Below are 21817 nucleotides of genomic sequence, written 5' to 3'. Positions count from 1 at the left end.
GCCTAGGGGTCTTTGCCCCTCCTAAAATATTTGAGAAGCCACCCCCCAAGTTTTGTGTGTGTGTTTTTCAAACGCAACTTTATTATTCTGCAACTTGCCATATAAATTCTCATTCAATTTCCCCTCTTAAAAATGAATCATAGAGTTGGAAGAGACCACAAGGGCCATCCAGTCCAACCCCCTGACAGATGGCTGTCAAGCCTCTGCTTAAAGACCTCCAAAGAAGGAGATTCCACCACATTCCTTGGCAGCACATTCCACTGTTGAACAGCTCTTACTGTCAAGAGGTTCTTCCAAATGTTCAGGTGGAATCTTCTTTCTTGTAGTTTGAATCCATTGCCATCCAATCCATTGAATCCATCCAAATACACAAAGGTTGTGAGGAAAACAAAATACAAGAAAATACAAACTTGGACAGGTCCCATCTTTGCGGGCCAAACACTAAAGTTGCTTTAAAGCAGGTTTTCCGAAACTTGCGTCCCAAGCAGCTCCCGGACTACAGTTCCCATCATCTCTCCCCATTGGTCCTGCTAGCTAGGGATGATGGGAGTTGAAAAAAGCTGGAGACCCAAGTTTGCTTTAAAGGGAATGTAGGTTGGCCCTGTGACACTCTCTGCTGGCCAAAGGATGTCTACAACAGAGATCTGAGTGTGTTTTTTATCTTCTGTCTGGCATGTTACCTGATTGCATTATCTGGGTTTTTTGGCCACTCTTTTGTTATTATAACTACTTAATTCCTGAATGTAGGTCACAGGTTTACACCCTGTTTATATTTTGAATGTGCCCAAGAGGAAAGAGACAAGGGGGAGGTTTCCCACTTTGACCTTGAAGATAAATATTTCAGACATGTGGCTTATAGGTATGAACGTTTAATTTTTTTAAATATTTCACCTTATAATTCTTATAACAGTCTATTTGCAGAAACAACAAAATGGACTGGTTTCACTGGCAGGGTTTGAATAAACGTTCACAACCTTATTTCAGTTACAGGTAGGTAGCCATGTTGGTCTGCCATAGTCAAAACAAAACAAAAAATAAAAATTCCTTCCAGTAGTACCTTAGAGACCAACCACGTTTCTTCTTGGTATGAGCTTTCATGTGCATGCACACTTCTTCAGATACACTGAAGGTGCTACTGGAAGGATTATTTATTTATTTACTTTGTTTTAACTTTATTTCAGTAACAAATATTTTAGAGAAATGATAAAGGAATTTACTTTTCTATAAGAAAAGCAGGATACAACAAATAAAGCTAAGTAACTCTGCAGAGGGGGAGTTGAGGGAAGTCCAGAGGAGGGGAGGGAGAACAATGGTATATAACATGATGATTGAGATCTATATTTTTATTTGTTATAAAATTCAATAAATATTCATTTAAAAAAGGAAGGAAAACAGAGACATGTGACATACCAGCCTCATATCCAGCAACCGGAGGAGTGACTTGCTAACACAGCACACATGATTGCAGGTGTTACGGAAATGACATTTGGGGGGGCACATCTTTAAAGTTGTTACAATGTGTTCAATTCTGGGCACCACAGAAGGATAAGGAACGTGTCTGCAAGAAGAAGAAGAAGAGTTTGGATCTGATACCCCGCTTTATCACTACCCGAAGGAGTCTCAAAGCGGCTCACATTCTCCTTTCCCTTCCTCTGTGAGGTGAGTGGGGCTGAGAGACTTCAGAGAAGTGTGACTAGCCCAAGGTCACCCAGCAGCTGCATGTGGAGGAGCGGAGACGCGAACCCGGATCCCCAGATTACGAGTCTACTGCTCCTAACCACTACACCACAATGCAAGCATTGGGGAGAGAATTTTAAGTTATGGTGGGGTGGGGTGATGGGTTGAAATTCAGCCAAGCTTTGCTGTTTTGTAGAAAAAGATGTAAGGGTTGGTTTCCAGAGTTTGGAATAGTGAGTGTTAAGAAGCAGGAGATGAAATGCAGTGATGTTTTGAAACAGAGCTGGTGATATCAAGCATTTGAGTGATTATCTGGCAGTGGGGGTCCATCATTTTGTCTGTTATTCAAATAAGATTTCAAATATGCTAAAGTCTTGCCAAAGTTTAAAGCACATACAAATTCATAATTAGGTGAAATGTACCTTGACCATTTCCCCCTGAAAATAAAGGATAGAAAATCTGGTCTGTTAATGGTAAGGCTGAAATGTCTGAGAATGTTAAAAATCTTATGACTGTGAATGTGGCCATTTTCACTCATGCATTGTTTGCTAATTACCAGAAGGGGACACACACAAAATAATAATAAACCACACTAGTGAAACATTTTTGAATAGAGATCTGTACCCCAATGTCCTATAGATAAAAGAGGCATGGAGCTCCCAGTTTTCTTTTCCTGGGGTTGAGATATTTCTGTTTAATGCAGGAAACATGATCCATTAGCGCTGATACTTTATTAAGAATTTAATTTGATCAAACTTTGATTACTGGCTTTTGGTGCAAAAGTTGAGTTGTTGGGTTGTCTGAATGTTGAAGTTCTAATCCATTTAAAGTTTAAGATTTATAAGCCTACTTCCTAAGCAGCAAGAAACAGGAAAGCCTATGTATCAGAAACGTCTAAGGACATGAAACTGGGAACGTGAATTTTAAACTGACTGAACAGGTTTTATGCCCTTGGGAATTTGGTCTCTTAAATCTATCCCTTTGCCTTCCTTGAGTCCCTGGTAAGAAGAGCCAATCATGGGTTTATTCAAATGGTAATTTAGTCAGGAGATGCAACACTTTAAATGGTTTAATAGATTGCTGAATCATGAACCCCATACATGTACAGAGGTTATGTTACTTCAAATTTCTTTATGTAAAATTGGGAGCCATTGAGGGAACTGCAGTGAGAAGTACCCCTTTTGTGTGTTTGTGTAAATTTGTAAAAAGGTAAAGGGACCCCTTACCATTAGGTCCAGTCGTGTCCGACTCTGGGGTTGCGGCGCTCATCTCGCGTTACTGGCCGAGGGAGCCAGCGTACAGCTTCTGGGTCGTGTGGCCAGCATGACTTAGCCACTTCTGGCAAACCAGAGCAGCGCACGGAAACACCGTTTACCGCCAGAGCGGTAACTTTTGATCTACTTGCACCTTGACATGCTTTTGAACTGCTAGGTGGGCAGGAGCAGGGACCGAGCAATTGGAGCCTACCTTCTGATCAGCAAGCCCTAGGCTCAGTGGTTTAACCCACAGCACCACCCGCATCCCTGTGTTATATTGTAGGTTCCCCCAAATCTTTGCCCCAGGGGGAAACAATGGTTAAGTACTGTAATAAGCAAAAATCTGCCCTTATTCCCTTATGGGGTACACAAGAGCCCTTGCAAAGTCCTTTGCAGGTTCTCCATTGGTAGGAATAAAAAACAGGCCAACCAGAGAAGATGGAGAAGCAAAGCAGCTAGTAAACTTGCTCTTTATTGAAGCTGTTGCCAGTTCTTTTAATACTCTTGGATGTAGTTCATCTGGCCCTGGAGACTTGAATACATCTAAACTAGCCAAGTATTCTTGTATTACCTTCTCACTTATTCTGGGCTGTGTTTCCCCTGCTGAATCATCTGCTCCATATTCTTCAGGTTGGGCATTGTTTTCTTTTTTGGAGAAGACTGAGGCAAAGAAGGCATTGAGGAGTTCTGCCCTTTCTCTGTCCCCTGTTCGCATTTCACCATCTTCTCCTCTAAGGGACCCCACTGTTTCCTTGTTCTTCCTTTTGCTACGGACGTACCCATAAAAGCCCTTTTTATTGCTTTTAACCTCACTAGCAAGCCTGAGTTCATTCTGTGCTTTAGCTTTTCTGACTTTATCTCTACACGTGCTGGCTATTTGTTTGAATTCCTCTCTGGTGATCTCCCCCCTTTTCCATTTTTTGTACATATTCCTTTTAAATCTTAAATCAGTTAAAAGTTCTTTAGATAGCCACCCTGGCTTCTTTAGGCACCTTCCATGTTTTCGTCTCATTGGTACTGCTTGAAGTTGTGCTTTTAATATCTCCCTTTTAACCAACTCCCATCCATCATGAACTCCCTTCCCTTTTAGTATTAATGACCATGGGATCACACCCAGCATTTCCCTAAATTTTCTGAAGTCGGCTTTCTTAAAGTCTAGAATTTGAGTCTTAGTATACTTGGTTGCTCCTTTCCGCTGTATAATAAACTCCAGAAGAGCATGATCACTCCCACCTAATGATCCTGCCACTTCTACCCCACTTACCAAGTCATCACTATTGGTTAAGACCAAATCTAAAATGGCTGATCCTCTTGTTGCTTCTCCCACTTTCTGGACAATGAAATTGTCTGCAAGGCCAGTGAGGAATCTGTTCAACCTTGTGCTCTTGACTGCGTTTGACATCCAACAAATATCAGGATAGTTGAAACCCCCATTACTACTATCTCACTTCCTTTTGAATGCTTGGTCATCTGTTCCAGGAAAACATCATCAGTTTGGCTTGGGGATCTGTAGTAAACTCCCACAATGAGATGCGGAGGATGCAGTATCTGCAAATAATACTTACAGGTGAAGAAATTATCTGATGAACAATCTGGATTCAGATTTACCATTAGACATTTCGGTAATTGCAACACAAAAAACTGTGTTTATGTATGGACCTGTCCCCTGCAAAAAGATGTACATTGGTAAATGTTCTAGGCCTATAAGACTCAGGATCAATGAACACCGATCCAGAATACGTAATCATATTATGGAAGCGCCGCTCGTGGAACATTACATTCAACAAAAACACACAGAAGGTGATTTCTTATTCTTCATTTTATGGAAGCTTCCCCACGATCGTTTCCACCGCAAGAATTCCGATAGACTTCTCTTGCAAGAAGAAACCAAATTTAGCCATCTTTTCAATACGATCTTTCCCCGGGGTCTGAACAACCATCATGACTTTACTTCCTTTCTATAATTTGCTTTATTCCTTACTGTACATTTAAGACAAACTGTATTGTTATTGCTTTAAATTCTCTCAGCATATTGTTATAACTCTTTTTGTAATCTCAAACTGTATGACTGCTACTTTAATTCTTTAGCAGACCACAACATATCTTTCCTTTAAATTCCACAAACGCTTTTTGAGTCACTCTACTCGAAATAATTGGTACACTTTGACCTGAAAACTCTAAGACACTAGTAGGTAAGATTAATTTGCCTTGTACATTCCCTTGCATATTGTATATATGTGCTTGTAAATTTGTAGATAACTAAATCTCTAGACAATTTCAGACTGTCTGTCTACCTGGGGAAGAATACCGAAACAAGGCCTTGTCCTGGCGTTTTCATCTCATTTGTATTACAAACCTCAAGGAATAAAACCTACAAGAGACTTATATAATTTGTATCTATCAAATCGTGATCTTGGCCTGAGTCCTTGGTGTCATTTTCCCGTCTTTTCCAGCATATTTTTGTATATTAGCATAAAAAGCGTGCATAAGAAAGTATTGCTCATTTATCGATGAGAATAGGATTTATTTATTTTGAACTTCGCTTGGTTCCTCCTTGGTAGCCAGTGCTCAGGATCCGCTGCCTTGAGGGATATCTAAGAGCAGTTTGGCAGGGGTAAGGTCTCCCTTGGGAGGTGGTGGACTCTCCTTCCTTGGACGTTTCTAAGCAGAGATCGGATGGCCATCTGCCATGGATGCTTTAGCTGAGATTCCTGCATTGCTGGGGTTGGACTAGATGACCCTAGGATCCCCTCCTATCTCTACACTCCTGAATTCAAGGAGGAGGTTCCTTGCCTCCTGCAAAGCCCCTTTCCCCTGCAAGCTGTTCCTCCGGTTTCTGGCCAACAGTGGGAGATGCTCAGAGTCCAACCAAGAGCCTCCCCCCCCAAAAGGATATCTGGGCATTGGCGTAGCCCCCCTAAATCCATAAAAATAATAGAAAGCCGAGGTTCTGCCAAGCGAGAGAGGGCTGAGCTTGGTAGACTCGGCTTTGCAAGGGTTAAAGGGAACTGAGCTGCCTTCCTAGAGAGGACAGGAAGCAAGCAAGAGGGGGCCAGGTCCTCCAGAGCCCAGGTCCTTCCCTCCACAGTCATTTCCTGCAAGGGCTGCATGGCTGTCCCCTCCTGGGATCTGGTGAGTCTCCTCTCTCTCTCCCCCCCCCAGAGGGTGCAGTGGGGAGGCGGTGGGGGTCCCAGGGCTGCAGCAGGGGAGGATGCCAGCCTGGGGGGGCCTGATCTGCTCATGCAGGGGGAGGAGAGGGTCCTGCCAGGGAGGGGCCAGGTCTGCAACGCTCTCCTTCCTGGAGATCACAGGATCCCAAACTCACTTGGCCTTTCAGAAAAAAAAGGACTCCCACGAAATCTCCCTTCTTCAGACAAAGGAGTCCCTAGGACTTTAACTCTGTGTGACATCGCTCAGCGTCATTGCACAACAGAGGAAACATGTTCAAATGGTTTTCCAAAGCCGGACGAGGAGGTGGATTGAAAGGCCAGGAATAAAGAGAGGGATCGCAGCCCATAGTCTGGCTGCTGCATTGCAAACCAGTTTCCCAGTCGTCTCCAAGGGCAGCTCCACATGGAGGCCACTGCAGCAATCCCCTCGCACCCAGAGCAGGGCATCCCAGGACCACATCCTCTCTGCCCCAAAGGGATTGTTGCTGGCAAAGCAGCTGGAAATGGACCAGGGGCGTACCCAAGATCAAAACTAGGGCGGGGGGGGGGGGCAAGCCATGGTCGTTCAGGTTGTGACATTTCAGCACGGAAAGGCGAATGAAACCAAAATTTTAGGAAAATTATATATAATTATAGCAGTGCTTTATTATGGTAGTTATTACAATTATTTGCTTGATTTTTTTTTTAATTTTTATTCTAGTTACATGTCTTATACCAGGGGTGGCCAACTCCCAAGAGACTGTGATCTACTTTCAGAATTAAAATCTGGCAGTGATCTACCCCCGTTTTTGGGGGATCAGCTCAAAGTTATTGACCTTTTTTGGGGATGAGGAATGCCCCGTTTTTTAGGGGTTCAGTTCGTTTTTAGTTGTTGAGCTTTTTTTAGGGACTAGACCTTCTGAAATAATTGATTTAAAACAGAAGACTGCCTGCTTTGTAAAGTGTTATAACCTTTGAGGTACAAAACACCAAGACAAGGAAAACCAACTCAGCAAACTAGTTTACACAGATCTGAGGAGCCACTTGATGCGTGCCATGCCAGGCCTTCGATTTCACATATGGCGCCCAAACAACTGTACCCAAACCACACTACCTCCAAAGTAACCAAAAAGCTAAAAGCAAATGCAGTAGCAAACCTCAGAACTGAACTTAAAACAAAAGCTGTATTCCCCGGCAACTGCACAGGCAAACCACCTAGAACTCAAACCTTGCTGCAAAACAATGCCACCCCCAATGGAGGCTGGAACCTGCCCCACAAAAGGAACCTGGGACAAGCTGAAGCACCAATGGCTCAACTACCCTCTTTGATAACATAAAATGCACAATGATTATTTTAAAAACAATATTTATTCCTTTTAATTAATTTTCTAAGCAGTAGCACTGGAAAGCAAGAGCACATGAAATCCTGAATTATTTGATTACTGACCCACTCTCTGCTTACCATACCTACTTTTATACACCTCTCTCTTGAAACCTCATCCTGCACTTGCCTTTCAATCCCCTAAACTAAAAAAGCCCTAAATGTTGTCACCCATACACTATTCCTTTTTTATTATTATTTATAAGAATTTATTGGTTTTTGGAAAAGATAACAAATGTCAAATACAAAATGCAAAATAAACAAAACACTACAACAAAGCTACACAACTACAAAAACACAAAAAACATAACAAATAAACACTTAATCACCTATTCTTATCTTATTCCTAACATTGTTTTGGGACCTCCTCACATCCTCTCTTCTGCATACATTTCTAATTAACTATAGTAACTTTATAACATTGTAAATTCTTCTTTCTCAACTAATCTTAATCTTTTTATATCATAATCATCATATACCTATAATCTTGTTCCTAATAAAAATGAACATAACACCATTCTAACTTCTTATATCCTATTTTAACCTAACTTCTCATTACTGTCACCTTAAATATCCTCTGATTTCAATTTCAAATGTCTATCTTTTCACGTTGTTTCAAATAGTCTTTAAATTTCTTCCAATCCTCTTGCACTGTTTCTTCCCTCTGGTCTCGGAGTTTCGTGGTCAGTTCTGCGAGTTCCATGTATTCAATCATCTTCATCTGCCAATCTTCCACTGTTGGTAGTTCTTCAGTTTTCCAGTTTTTAGCAATTAGAATCCTAGCAGCTGTTGTGGCATACATGGAAAATATTCTGTCTTTATTGGGGATTTCATAATTGGTCATGCCCAGCAGAAAGGCCTCTGGTTTCTTAGTAAATGTGTTTTTCAACACCTTTTTAAGCTCATTATAAATCTTCTCCCAGAAGTCCTTTACCTTTGGGCAAGTCCACCACATATGAAAGAAGGTACCTTCTATTTGCTTACATTTCCAACATTCATTACTCAAACCATGATACATCTTAGCTAACTTTACTGGAGTTAAATACCATCTATAAATCATTTTCATTACATTTTCCCTCAACACATTGCATGCAGTAAACTTAGTACCTTCCCTCCACAGTCTATCCCAATCCTCAAACATTATGTTATGTCCAACATCTTTGGCCCAATCAATCATAACTGATTTAACCATTTCATCTTTCGTATGCCACTCTAGCAACAAATTGTACATTCTGGAAAGATTCTTAGTACTCGGTTCTATTAGCTCCGTTTCCAACTTGGATTTCTCTGACTGAAAGCCTTGTTTGTTATCCAACTTAAAGACTTCATTTATCTGATAATATTGCAACCAGTCAGATACTTCCTCTTCCAATTGCTCATAACTTTTCAATTTAAAATTTTGACCTTCTTGTTCTAATATATCAGCATATTTCGGCAAATTTGCAGGCATATTTGGTCTCTTATAGGCCTTAGCCTCAACTGGTGATATCCATCTGGGTGTTTTCCTCTCTAACAAATCTTTATTCCGAATCCAAATCTGATACAATGCATTCCTAATAATGTGAGTTTTAAAAGCTTTGTGGGCCTTAACTTTATCATACCAAAGATATGCGTGCCAACCAAATACATTATCATGTCCTTCCAAGTCCAAAACATCAGTATTGTCTAACTTAAACCAATCTTTCAACCAGCAAAAGGCTGCAGCTTCAAAGTAAATTCTAAGATCTGGCAGTGAGAATCCACCTCTTTCTTTAGAGTCTGTTAAAATCTTGTATTTTATCCTAGGTTTCTTCCCCTGCCCGATAAATTTAGATAAATCCTTTTGCCACCTTCTGAAACAGTCCAACTTGTCAATAATCGGAAGCACTTGAAATAAAAACAACATCTTTGGTAACACATTCATCTTAATAACTGCTATTCTGCCCATCAAAGACAATTTCAATCTCGTTCATATGTCCAAATCTCTTTTTATCTCACTCCACAATTTCTCATAATTGTCCTTAAACAGGTTCAGATTCTTAGGAGTTAGGTTCACTCCCAGATATTTCACCTTATTAACCAAACTAAGTCCTGTTTGATCTTGTAATTTCTGTACCTGCATAGGTGTTAGGTTTTTAGTTAAAGCTTTGGTCTTTGCTTTATTCAACTTAAATCCTGCTACTTGTCCAAATGATTCAATTGTCTCTAACACCCATACACAGTATTCCAAGTGCGGTTGCTCTGTAGATTTTTATAAAGGCATTACAATATTGGCTGTTTTATTTTTGTGTCCTTTCCTAACAATCCTAACATAGAATTCACCTTTTCCACAGCTGCTGCAAAACCTCCATTGAGCTTCTGGGAAAAAAAATAGGAGGGAAAAAATGCTTTGAACGGACGCCGGTCATTTTTGCTTCGGGGGGGGGGGAGCTTGCTTCTAGGGGTGCCCGCCCATTGGCCTGTGCCTCAGCGATATTAGCCAATGGCTGCACCGGGAGGCAGGGCCGCCGCTAGGGTCTTTTGCGCCATAGGCGAGATCACCTTCTGGCATCCCCAGAGGTGTAGGAAGGTCAGGTGGCACCTGGTGCAAAAAATTTCTCGTCAACCCCCCCCCCCCACGTGTGTGTGTGTGTTCCCTGCAAAAATTGTTTCACATTATTTCATATGTTCTTACAAAGGAATGTGGATGTGGAATGTGAATGTGGAATGTGGGCCTCTGATAACAAGTAGGTGACTATGGACAGATACTTAGATGTACAGGATGGATTGTGTTTTGGCCTGTGTTATTTTATATTCATTTATTGTTTATATATTTAAGAAAATTTATTTTTAAAAACCTTCAAAGTGGTTTACCAAAACAAAAAAACACCACAACAGTAAAATCAAGAAAAATTTAACAATCCTACTTTAAAACATGCAAAAGATAAAATATTAAGATTAAGATTACTTCAACTTCCTAAGCATCTAGGTATGCTTGCCTAAGGAAGAATGCTTTTAGCAGGTGCCCGAAAAGAGTCTAGCAAAGGCACGTGCTTTGCTGCAATAGGCAGGGAGTTCCAAAGTGCAGGCGCTGTCACAGTAAATAATGCAGTACAGATATTATGTGGAGCCTGTAGTAGTGCTTGAAACTACTGAAGGGGAGGTTTTATTTATTTATTTATTCAGCTCCACTGAATTGAAATTTCAGCCAGGCATGTCCAAAGTCCATTTTGGGGACCTAATTCGGCCCACCAGTTGGTTTAATCTGGCCGCTGTGGCAGTTTATTTCCTGGGGTAAAATCCTTTAAAAACCTCAACAACTTCAACCCTAGAAAAGGTTAACAACTTTGGTCGGCCCTTTGGTTAGCCCTCACGGCCCTTCACTTCATCAAATCTGGCCCTCTTTGAAAAAAGTTTGGACACCACTGGCTTACACCATACTAAATTTGTTAGCCTTTTAAGGTAAATCTTATTTAAAGCAGGCCCCCACCCACCCCAAAAATATTTTTGGTCTCACAAACAGCAGCACATTCCACCTCAAAACAAAATATTAAACAGTAAAAAAAATTATAACTCCTGTTAGGATAATTAAACCAATCTTACACATAGATTTTATGGGCCAATTTATTCACACAGGCTTTTCCTATGAGGTTTTCATAATTTGAGAACTCAAGCAGTGAAATTGCTAGGAACCGTAATATAAGTTTCACAGGTGCAGTATGCACAGATGTTGGTCACATAAGTTGGCATCTCTTCATATATTCCTTTACTTCTCAACTACTTTATAAGAATCTGAAAGCAAGGAGACATAGCAACTCACACCTCTTCCATGCAGCAGCATATCAGAACACTAACACTTTATGACTAAATAGCTTATAATTTACTTTAATTACTTGCAAGCAAGCGTTAACCATTAAGTGACAAGATGTATTCTGAAATGCAAAGAAGTGAGTTGTTTGAAAAGCACAGGAAAACATCACTGCTTATTTATACTCCAGACATCAATCCAGCAATAGAAAGTACATCAACACACAAGCACACCAAACCATGTGTGTTTGTTTACTACCAGTTAGGTAGACTTTGTTTAGTTTTAATTTAGATTTGAAAAATCATCCAAGCAAACACGTTTTTTTAGGGGTTAAAGAAAGGCTGGGGGGGGGAGTTAAAGGCAAGGGACAAGGGGATAAGTCACTCACAAAAAGATTGCTGTGGATCAAAACAGCAGTACAGAGAAAGCTCCGTCTTCCCTTCCAGAGATCATACAACCACGGAGGGTGGGGGCGAGGGGAGGGGCAGGAATCAGTTTTAGCAACCAGGGGCATCAACTGGGATTAGGCGTTAACAGAGTAGCCTGCTTCTTATCAAGCAGTCCAAGGTGGGTGAAAACGTCTGGAGACTGATAAGGAAGCTTGGGGGGGGGGGCAAATCAGGGAGATCTCAATCTCCAGTCCTCTCCAGACGGTTTTCACCCAGCACACTTCCCTCTTTGCTCAGTCTCAGCGAACAAGCACTCAGCAATGGTAGCAGCGCTGTTTTTTAAGCCAGACCCAGGAGACGACTGATCATTTTTGCTTCGGGGGGGGGGCAGCTTACTTCTGGGGGGGCACCTGCCCCCTCCTGCCCCCCCTGGGTACGCCCATGAAATGGATGATGCTACTCACTGAGACTCCAGGGACCTTGACATCAATGGCTGTGTGTGTGTTAAGCTATCTAATAGAATAATAATAATAGTAATAATAACAATTACCCCCCTAAATTTCAAGGGAGATGTCTTTGGTTCCACCCACTTGGCCAGCAGAGGGTTGGCCAGATACATACCTGACCCTCAGAGCAAAGAAAAAGGGACCCCACCCCAAGAGTCTGTCTTGAGAGCGGCAGAGAGTCCAAGTGCAAGAAAAGGAGACAGAAGCAGGGGAGTGGGAGTGGGGAGCAGCTCCTGAGGACCCCCAGGTGAGGACCCCCACTAGAGCCAAGCATCCATTTTTTCACAAGATACAAAAGTTTCCCTTGTCAGTCAGTTCTGACTTCATGCATTGACTGGAAGGCAGCAGAAACTAGGTTGATTAATCTCACAGAAATCCCTTCAGTTGCCTCCGCATTTTGCGTTGCTAGAAGGCTAGAGGCGTATTTCTTCTCCTCTTCCTCCTCCTGATTCGTTCAAAAAGATAGCTCATGGTCTGGGATGCGCTGCAGTCCACCCCTGGTTCCCAGCAAAACTCATCCATGCTTGTTCAGGGAACCATGCCCCCCCCCCTGTCCTACAAATTCTGTAACACAACAATTGAATTTGCTTTGTAGGATTTCCTAGAGCTTCTCATTAAGACGGACAGAACTTGGCAAGAGACCAAAGGGTTCCTTCCGAACTCTTACAGGCTTCCTGAGAACACAGATGGATGAACGAGACTCAGCTGGCCCTGGAACAGGAAGAGGCCATGCCACCCAAACTGGGAGCAGTGGGGGGTTCTGGGAAAACCCAGTGCAGGAGATCCTGGGCGAGGAGGACACCCTCTGCTCAGAGGTGCAGAGCCAGCAGTTGAGGCAGTTCTGTTACCAGGAGGCCAAAGGACCCCGAGAGGTTTGCGGTCGACTCTACCACTTTTGCCACCAGTGGCTGAAGCCGGAAAGGCACACAAAAGCTGAGATGCTGGACCTGGTGATCTTGGAGCAGTTCCTGGCTGTTCTTCCCCCGGAGATTGAGAGCTGGGTGAGGGAATGCGGAGCGGAGACCAGTTCCCAGGCGGTGGCCCTGGCCGAAGGTTTCCTCCTGAGTCAGGCGGAGGAGAGAAAGCAGGTGAGAGAGACTTTCCTCTGGATACTCCCAAGGGGCTCCAAACAGGACAGAGAACATCCCATAATGGTCTGCTGATGGCCCATCCATTTTTGGGGGAAAGCATCCATGCAATGAGATTTCACACCTTTCAAGTCTTTTTCAATCTCTTTCTAATATTTCTCTCCATTCTCTGTTTTGAATCCTTGTTTCTATTTCAGGGAAATGATCATTTTGCAGAAATGGACCTGGATTCCTGTGAGGCAGAGAGGCCTCCGTTGGACACCAGAGAGAGGCCACTGGGTAAGGAGGAAGGTGGATTTTCTCCATTTGGTCTCATCCCTGTTGGTTTTCCAACTCATCTGAGGGTTTTTTTCATCTTGTCTTGGGGGGAGACAGTTGGGAACAAGGGTCCAGAGGAGGGGAGATGTATTTCTGCACAACAAATATATGAAATGGGCAGCACAAACGTCCAAATGCTCTCTGCAGGTAAGGCTTTCTCAAAGGCCCATCTGTAGTTCGAGATGCCCTGCTTCACCTGTGAGAGAAGCAGGCATTCCTGGCATCCTGTTTACATTTTTTCTCTTGCAGGTGACAGAATGATGCCAGCAAGACCTCCTGATCCGTCTTTTCATGGGGGCAGAAGGGAAGCAGTGGCTGTGGAACCAGATCAGGTCGGGGGAAGCTGCCTTGTGGGGACAGAGGCCGAGGGATGGAGCAATGTCATGGGCTGGTTGGGCACAGAGGAATGGTGGGAAGAAGCAGCCAGGGAACCATGAAGGGAAGATGGCTCAGAGTCCAAGAAGTGGAGGTGGAAGAAGGATGGGCGGTCAGAGGGGGAAGAGGGAGAAGCCTGGGAAGAGGAGGTGTCAGAAGCTGAAGGGGTAACAGGGCTTAGTGAGCAGGGAGACTCTGTGGCAGAATGCAGTGCAGAATCAGAGGCAGAAGAGGAAGGAGGTGAGTGGGAGGAGGGAGGTTGAGAGGCACAGGTGAGTCAGGATAAGGAGGAGCCAGCGGTGGCTCCCTCTCCTTTTGCCAGAAGCCACCCTCCCTGCTTGTCTGTCAGAGCCAGGAGACCCCCTGAATCTCTGCTAGACCATCCAAGACAGATGTCCATCCAAAATAGGCTTATTTTATTTCTAGATTGATCAGTAAAATGTGCAGGAAACAACAGAGCATTGTGTAGCAGACCATATTGATGCTGTCTCAGAGGAGGACATTTCCCTTTTTCTTTTAGGCTCCAGTGTGCTTTGAAGATGTCGCTGTTCGTTTCACCAACGAGGAGTGGGCGTTGCTGGATCCTGACCAGAGAGCTCTGCATAAAGACGTCATGGAGGAGAATTGTGGGATCATGGCCTCTCTTGGTAAGACTCCCTGTGGGATCTGCCTTGGAATTCCAAAAATACCTGTATGTGACCGACCTCATATATTTTCACAGAGCACAACACCGCCCCCTATAACACCTGGGAACCTAACACCCCCACAATAAACAGTTTTTTCTTTGAACAATCTTCCTCATATTATTCCTTTTTCTGCCACGATTGGGCTGCTCTGAACTGCCCAGGCCATCTTAAATGTCAGCTTCAGAATTGTTAGGAAAGGTAAGTAGCTTCAGGTTTTCTGTTTTTGTTTTTGCTCCTGTCAGTCTTGGGTTGACCAAAGAGACGACTGACCTTGGTGATGGAGGGGATGCCATGACTGAGCCAAATAAAATCCATCCCAGAGAAGAGCCAGGCTTATTGAATCTCAGGTAGTAGTAGCAGTGATGATGATCATGATGATAGTAATAAGATGGTACCTCGGTTTACAAACTTAATCTTTTCCGGAACAGGACTGTTCTTCAATTGAGGTACCACTGTAGTAATAGCGTATTTTTCGCTCCATAGAGCGCACCTCGTTTTTAGAGGAGGAAAGAAGAAGAAAAATATTTTTCTGGTTTTCCTCCTCTAAAAGCCATGTTTTTTTGAGGATCAGCTAAAAGTTTTGCAGCTTTTTTTGCAACGGAAAAAGCCCTGCTTTTTGACGATCAGCTCAGATTTGTGCAGCTTTTTTGCAAAGCGGGAAAAGCAAAGAGGAAAAGCCCCGTTTTTATGGGGTTCAACTCACATTTCTGCTGCTTCTTAAGGAAAGGGAGCCTTTTCTACAGTTTCCAGACAGATAATCTAATCAGCCAGTCACATGTCGCTGGGGAAACAAACAGCCTCCCTCTGCAGCACATTCAACAATGGAGGCCTGGAAAAGGGGGCGGGGCTGAAAGGGAGCCAGGGACTCTTATCTCTCTCCCGATCTCTTGCTGATCAGCTGCTGCGTGGGGTCCTTTCAACACCCCTTTCTCTTTGTAAAGAAAAAAAGCACGATCTGCTTTTGGCCCCTGGGCAATTTGGCTCCAGGGACCACCATTTGCTCCATAAGATGCACAGATATTTCCCCTTACCTTTTAGGAGGAAAAAAGGTGTGTCTTATGCAGCGAAAAATACGGTAATAATATTTTTTTTAATACCCTGCCCATTTGGCTTTGTTACCCCAGCCACTGTGGGCGACTTCCAGCACATGAAACATAAATAATAATAATCTCATCCCATATAAAGAAATATTTACTTTAAAACGAACAACTTATACTAGTGGCCAAAATTGTGGAAACCTTTTGTGAAAAGTGTATTTCTGAGGTTTTATGGCTCATAACACCACTTTTGTGTGTAGTAATACCATAATATTATATATCAGTGGAAAGATAATTTAAGGAAGAATTTAATAAAATAACGTTTATGAAGGAATATTTATTAGAACAGCAATCATAAAGAAAAAACCTGAAACCTTTGGTAACCATTGGTAAGCTTTAGCTTTAATTGTGGCCTTGCAACACCTTGCTATGAAGTGAACCAAGTTTTTAGTTCTGCAGCTGTAATAACGTGAAACCAGGACTGAATTATTGCCTTTGTTAATTGGACTTTATTGCTGGGTTGCTTCTGACTAACAAGTTTATTTAGTTGGCTCCATAGACTTCTGAATGGGTTTAAGTCTGGGCTATTCCCAGGACATTTCAGCAGTGGAATAGGATTGTCTTGAAAGCACCTTTTGCACACAGCAGCAACATGACATGGAGCTGAATCCTGTTGAAATAGACAATAAATAAATAAATAAATAAATAAATAAATAAATAAATAATTTTACACACACATATATAAATGCTTCAGTATCTGGGAAAAGATCACCCGCGGAACGTTTCAGTTTGGGCCCAAGTAATTCATTTATGTATTTTGGGGCGTTTACATTCCCATTAATGATGCAAATTCTGCCCACACCTTTTGCTACCACACAACCCCAGATCATCACACTATCTGGGTGTTTCATGGTTGGTATAATGCAAGTAGGATGTAAATATTCTCTGATTCTTCTCCTGGCTTATTTCGTGTCTTCACTACCAAGCAAGGAGATTTGGGTCTCATCGCTCCATATAACACTGTCCCATTATTTCGCTGTCCAGTAAACACAGGTTCAATCTTTTCAACCTTTGCTTGAGAGATAACAATGGCTTTTTCCTTAGAATTTTAGCCTTTAGACCAGTCCTTTCACTCAACTTCACATTACATTTCACCATGTCATCTTTTAGACACCCGGATGATTTTCTTCTGCCATGTAGGGAGAGTCTCTCCATTCTTCGATCGTCACTTCCTTTCTGCACCTTTTGCCGCCTTTACCAGTTTGATTTTGTAGTGATTGAGTCTCCTTATACATTTTCAAAAATACAGAAAGGCCAGCTTTTGTTAACTTTTCCCCAATCTTTCATCTACTGAAATTTCTTCATAACTGTAGCCTTCTTCACTTAATAGTACAATTTTACATTGCTTTCTGGGTGACCAGTCAACTCTTTGTGGCATTTCTATAATTTTATTATGCTTTACAAACTCACTAAATGAAAGAACACAAAAAACAATCAACTTAATAGCAATCACATAACACACTGACAAATGTCAACATAAACAAGTTGTGCTTCCTTTTTCTGGTTATTTGGCTATAATGTTTGATAGAATACAGGTAATTGAACAAACTTTGTTGAATTGCATTTTTTGATTAAATTATCTTTCCATTGATTCCATTAATTTTATGATATTATTGAAAATTAAGAAGTGTTATGAGCCATCAATCCTCTGAAATACACTTTCCCCCAAAAGGCTTCCACGTTTTAGACCACTACTATATATAAAAAAGCAACATTCAACAACTCATCAGAGTCTATTAATAAATATATTGGTTAATGACAAAAACACAGGTAATGAACACACACCCAACACCCTTCAGTTTTTCTCCATTTGTTCCTGATGTTGTAATCTTTTTTTTGTCTCCATTGCAGACTGTGATGAATCAGAAATCGAGAACAAAGGTGACCATGACAAAATCCCCAGAGAGGAGAAACAAGGTAAAAATTTGGAGTGTGGAGCAAGCTGTAATCAGAGCTCCCATTCCACTTCCCATCAACAAAATCTCATTGGAAAGAAACTATCAGGGCATGGAATGTGGAAAGAGTTTCAGGAAGAAGGACAGTCTCACTTCCCATCAAAGAATTCATACAGGGGAGAAACCATATCAGTGCTTCGAATGTGGAAAGAGCTTTAGTCGCAGTTTATACTTACTCTGTTAAAGTCTGGTGCTCACAGTGAACAGTTATGACTCCACTGCACCAGGACCTGTGCTCCGGGAGTGTGATCGGAAGGTTGGTAAAGGTGCTCCAGACACCTAGCCCATGCAAATAGTTAAGGCATGGGCAGAACCGGGCATACTGACACCCCCTTCAGTTCGTCTTCATTTGTTCCTGAGGCTCTAACCCCTTTTTGTCTCCATTACAGAGTGTGATAAATCGGAAATCGAGAACAAAGGTGACCATGACAAATTCCCCAGAGAGGAGAAGCCACGTAAAAAATTGGAGTGTGGAGAAAGCTGCAGTCAGAGCTCCCATTCCACTTCCCATCAACAACATCTCATTGGAAAGAAACTCTATCAGTGCATGGAATGTGGAAAGAGCTTCAGTCAGAGCTCCAATCTCACTTCCCACCAGAGAATTCATACAGGGGAGAAACCATATCAGTGCGTGGAATGTGGAAAGAGCTTCAGTCACAGACACAATCTCACTTCCCATAAGAGAATTCATACAGGGGAGAAACCCTATCATTGTGTGGAATGTGGAAAGAGCTTCAGTCAGAGCTTCAAACTCACTTACCATCAAAGAATTCATACAGGACAGAAACCCTATCAGTGTGTGGAATGTGGAAAGAGCTTCAATACGAGCTCCTATCTCACTTTCCATCAAAGAATTCATACAGGGGAGAAACCCTATCAGTGTGTGGAATGTGGAAAGAGTTTCACTGATAGCTCCTCTCTCACTAAGCATCAAAGAATTCATACAGGGGAGAATCCCTATCAGTGTGTGGAATGTGGAAAGAGTTTCAATGATAGCTCCTCTCTCACTAAGCATCAAAGAATTCATACAGGGGAGAAACCCTATAAGTGTGTGGAATGTGGAAAGAGCTTCAGTCAGAGCTCCAATCTCACTTCCCACCAGAGAATTCACACAGAGGAAAAACCATATCAGTGTGTGGAATGTGGAAAGAGCTTCACTCGGAGCTCAAATCTCACTTCCCATCAAAGAATTCATACAGGGGAGAAACCATATCAGTGTGTGTCATGTGGAAAGAGCTTCAGTCAGAGCGCCCATCTCACTTTCCATAAAAGAATTCATACAGGGGAGAAACCATATCAGTGTGTGTCATGTGGAAAGAGCTTCAGTCAGAGCGCCCATCTCACTTCCCATCAAAGAATTCATACAGGGGAGAAACCCTATCATTGTGTGGAATGTGGAAAGAGCTTCAGTCAGAGCTCCAAACTCACTTCCCATCAAAGAATTCATACAGGAGAGAAACCCTATCAGTGTGTGGAATGTGGAAAGAGCTTCAATACTAGCTCCCATCTCACTTCCCATCAAAGAATTCACACAGGGGAGAAACCCTATCAGTGTGTGGAATGTGGAAACAGTTTCAATGATAGCTCCTCTCTCACTAAGCATCAAAGAATTCATACAGGGGAGAAACCCTATCAGTGTGTGGAATGTGGAAAAAGCTTCACTTGGAGCTCCTCTCTCTTTAAGCATCAAAGAATTCATACAGGGGAGAAACCCTATCAGTGTGTGGAATGTGGAAAGTGCTTTAGTCAGAGCTCCTCTCTCACTTCCCATCAGAGAATTCATACAGGGGAGAAACCCTATCAGTGTGTGGAATGTGGAAAGAGCTTCAATAGGACCTCCAATCTAACTTCCCATCAAAGAATTCATACAGGGGAGAAACCATATCAGTGCGACGGAAAGAGCTGCAGTCACAGACACAATCTCACTTCCCATCAAATAATTCATACAGGGGAGAAACCCTATCAGTGTGGAATGTGGAAAGATCGCTGATAGCTCCTCTCTCACCTCCCATCAAAGAATCCATACAAAGGTCAGAAAGCCACTATACAGCTTTAAGACCCAGGCAAATATGTTGTTCAGTTGTTCAGTCGTGTCCGACTCTTCATGACCCCATGGACCAGAGCACGCCAGGCACGCCTATCCTTCACTGCCTCCCGCAGTTTGGCCAAACTCATGTTACTAGCTTCGAGAACACTGTCCAACCATCTCATTCTCTGTCGTCCCCTTTTCCTTGTGCCCTCCATCTTTCCCAACATCAGGGTCTTTTCTAGGGAGTCTTCTCTTCTCATGAGGTAGCCAAAGTACCGCAGCCTCAACTTCAGGATCTGTCCTTCTAGTGAGGACTCAGGGCCGATTTCCCTGATAATTTTATAACTTATTTGTTATAAAATTCAATAAATATTTATTTTAAAAAGGAAGGAAAACAGAGACATGTGACATACCAGTCACATGTCCAGCAACAGGAGGAGTGAATTGCTAACACAGGACACATGATTGTAGGTGTTATGGAAATGACATGGGGGGCACATCTTTAAAGTTGTTATAATGTGTTCAATTCTGGGCACCACAGAAGGATAAGGAATGTGTCTGCAAGAAGAAGAAGACGAGTTTGGATTTGATATCCCGCTTTATCACTACCCAAAGGAGTCTCAAAGCGGCTCACATTCTCCTTTCCCTTCCTCCCCCACAACAAACACTCTGTGAGGTGAGTGGGGCTGAGAGACTTCAGAGAAGTGTGACTAGCCCAAGGTCACACAGCAGCTGCATGTAGAGGAGCGGAGACGCAAACCCGGTTCCCCAGATTACGAGTCTACTGCTCTTAACCACTACACCACAATGCAAGCATTGGAGAGTGAATTTTACGTTATGGTGGGGTGGGGTGATGGGCTGAAATTCAGCCAAGCTTTGCTCTTTGCTAGAAAAAGATGTAAGGGTTGTTTTCCAGAGTTTGGAATAGAGACTGTTAAGAAATGGGAGGTGAAATGGGGTGATGTTTTGAAACAGAGCTGGTGATATCAAGCATTTGAGTGATTATCTGGCAGTGGGGGTCCATCACTTTGTCTGTTATTCAAATAAGATTTCAAATATGCTAAAGTCTTGCCAAAGTTTAAAGCACATACATATTCATAATTAGGTGAAATGTGCCTTGACCATTTTTTCCTGAAAATAAAGGACAGAAAATCTGGTTTGTTACTGGCAAGGCTGAAATGATGGAGAATACTGTATTAAAAATCTTATGACTGTGACTGTCTGGCCATTTTCACTCATGCATAAGAGGACGGTTTATTGTTCGCTAATGACCAGAGGGGGACACACACAAAATAATAATAAACCACACTAGTGAAACATTTTTCAATAGAGATCTGTACCCCAATCTCCTGTAGATAAAAGAGGCATGGAGCTCCCAATTTTCTTTTCCTGGGGTTCAGATATTTCTGTTTAATGCAGGAAACATGATCCATTAGCGCTGAGACGTTATTAAGAATTTAATTTGATCAAACTGGCTTTGATTACTGGATTTTGGTAGAAAAGTTGAGTTGTTGGGTTGTCTTTTTTTTTTTACAAAGATTTTATTGGTTTTCCACAAAAACAAATACAGATACAGTACAACAATCAAAACAGAAATAACAAAAATACAAACCTACACTGGAACACCAACATTCCTTTCACTAATTAAAAAATCTTGTTTCAAATCTTCTTGGGGGACTTCCCCCGTTTCCTCTCCTATGCTTCCAATTCTAATTTACTTTAATAACTTCTCGTCTCTAAAATTTAAATCCATTACCATCGGGATATCCAAATATACTTCTTAATTTAACTTCATAACACAAAATATTTCTTCTTAAATCAAATCTTACTATCTTATTTTACTTAAACTACTGCGAATAATCAATCCATATATCTCTTCACTAATTCAAATCAAAAATTTGAATTAGTATATATACAGTGTTGGCATACCACAATTAATCAACCTACAGAGCCTCATTTGGCATACCATTTGGCTCTGTGGGCACCAAGTTGGGAAACACATGTTTAGGCAGAGCAGCAGAACAAAGGAATAGCTGGAAAAGTACTGGGGGATCATGAGGTGTTCAGCGGGAGGGGGTGAGTAAGTGAGAGGAGAGCACATACACAATGAAGATGTCATATGGGTGTAGCCAAAGGAGCAACTTC

At 42.2% G+C, this 21817-nt stretch overlaps 1 protein-coding gene and 1 long non-coding RNA gene across 2 annotated transcripts in view; both read left to right on the top strand.

The window, feature by feature from the left end:
* Positions 1-21817, top strand: part of LOC117045136 — a 506969-nt gene that overhangs the window by 337588 nt on the left and 147564 nt on the right. Inside the window, 2 exon segments of the mRNA XM_033145927.1 lie at positions 18176-19611; positions 19613-19673. Coding sequence (XP_033001818.1) covers positions 18176-19611; positions 19613-19673 — 1497 coding nt within the window.
* Positions 14514-17597, top strand: LOC117045165. Its single transcript, XR_004426408.1, has 2 exons — positions 14514-14552; positions 17540-17597. It is a non-coding gene; the product is annotated as an uncharacterized LOC117045165 (long non-coding RNA).

The sequence above is a fragment of the Lacerta agilis genome, chromosome 4, assembly GCF_009819535.1.
Source record: "Lacerta agilis isolate rLacAgi1 chromosome 4, rLacAgi1.pri, whole genome shotgun sequence".
Lineage (NCBI taxonomy): Eukaryota > Metazoa > Chordata > Lepidosauria > Squamata > Lacertidae > Lacerta > Lacerta agilis.
This window is presented reverse-complemented; position numbering and strand designations above follow the sequence as displayed.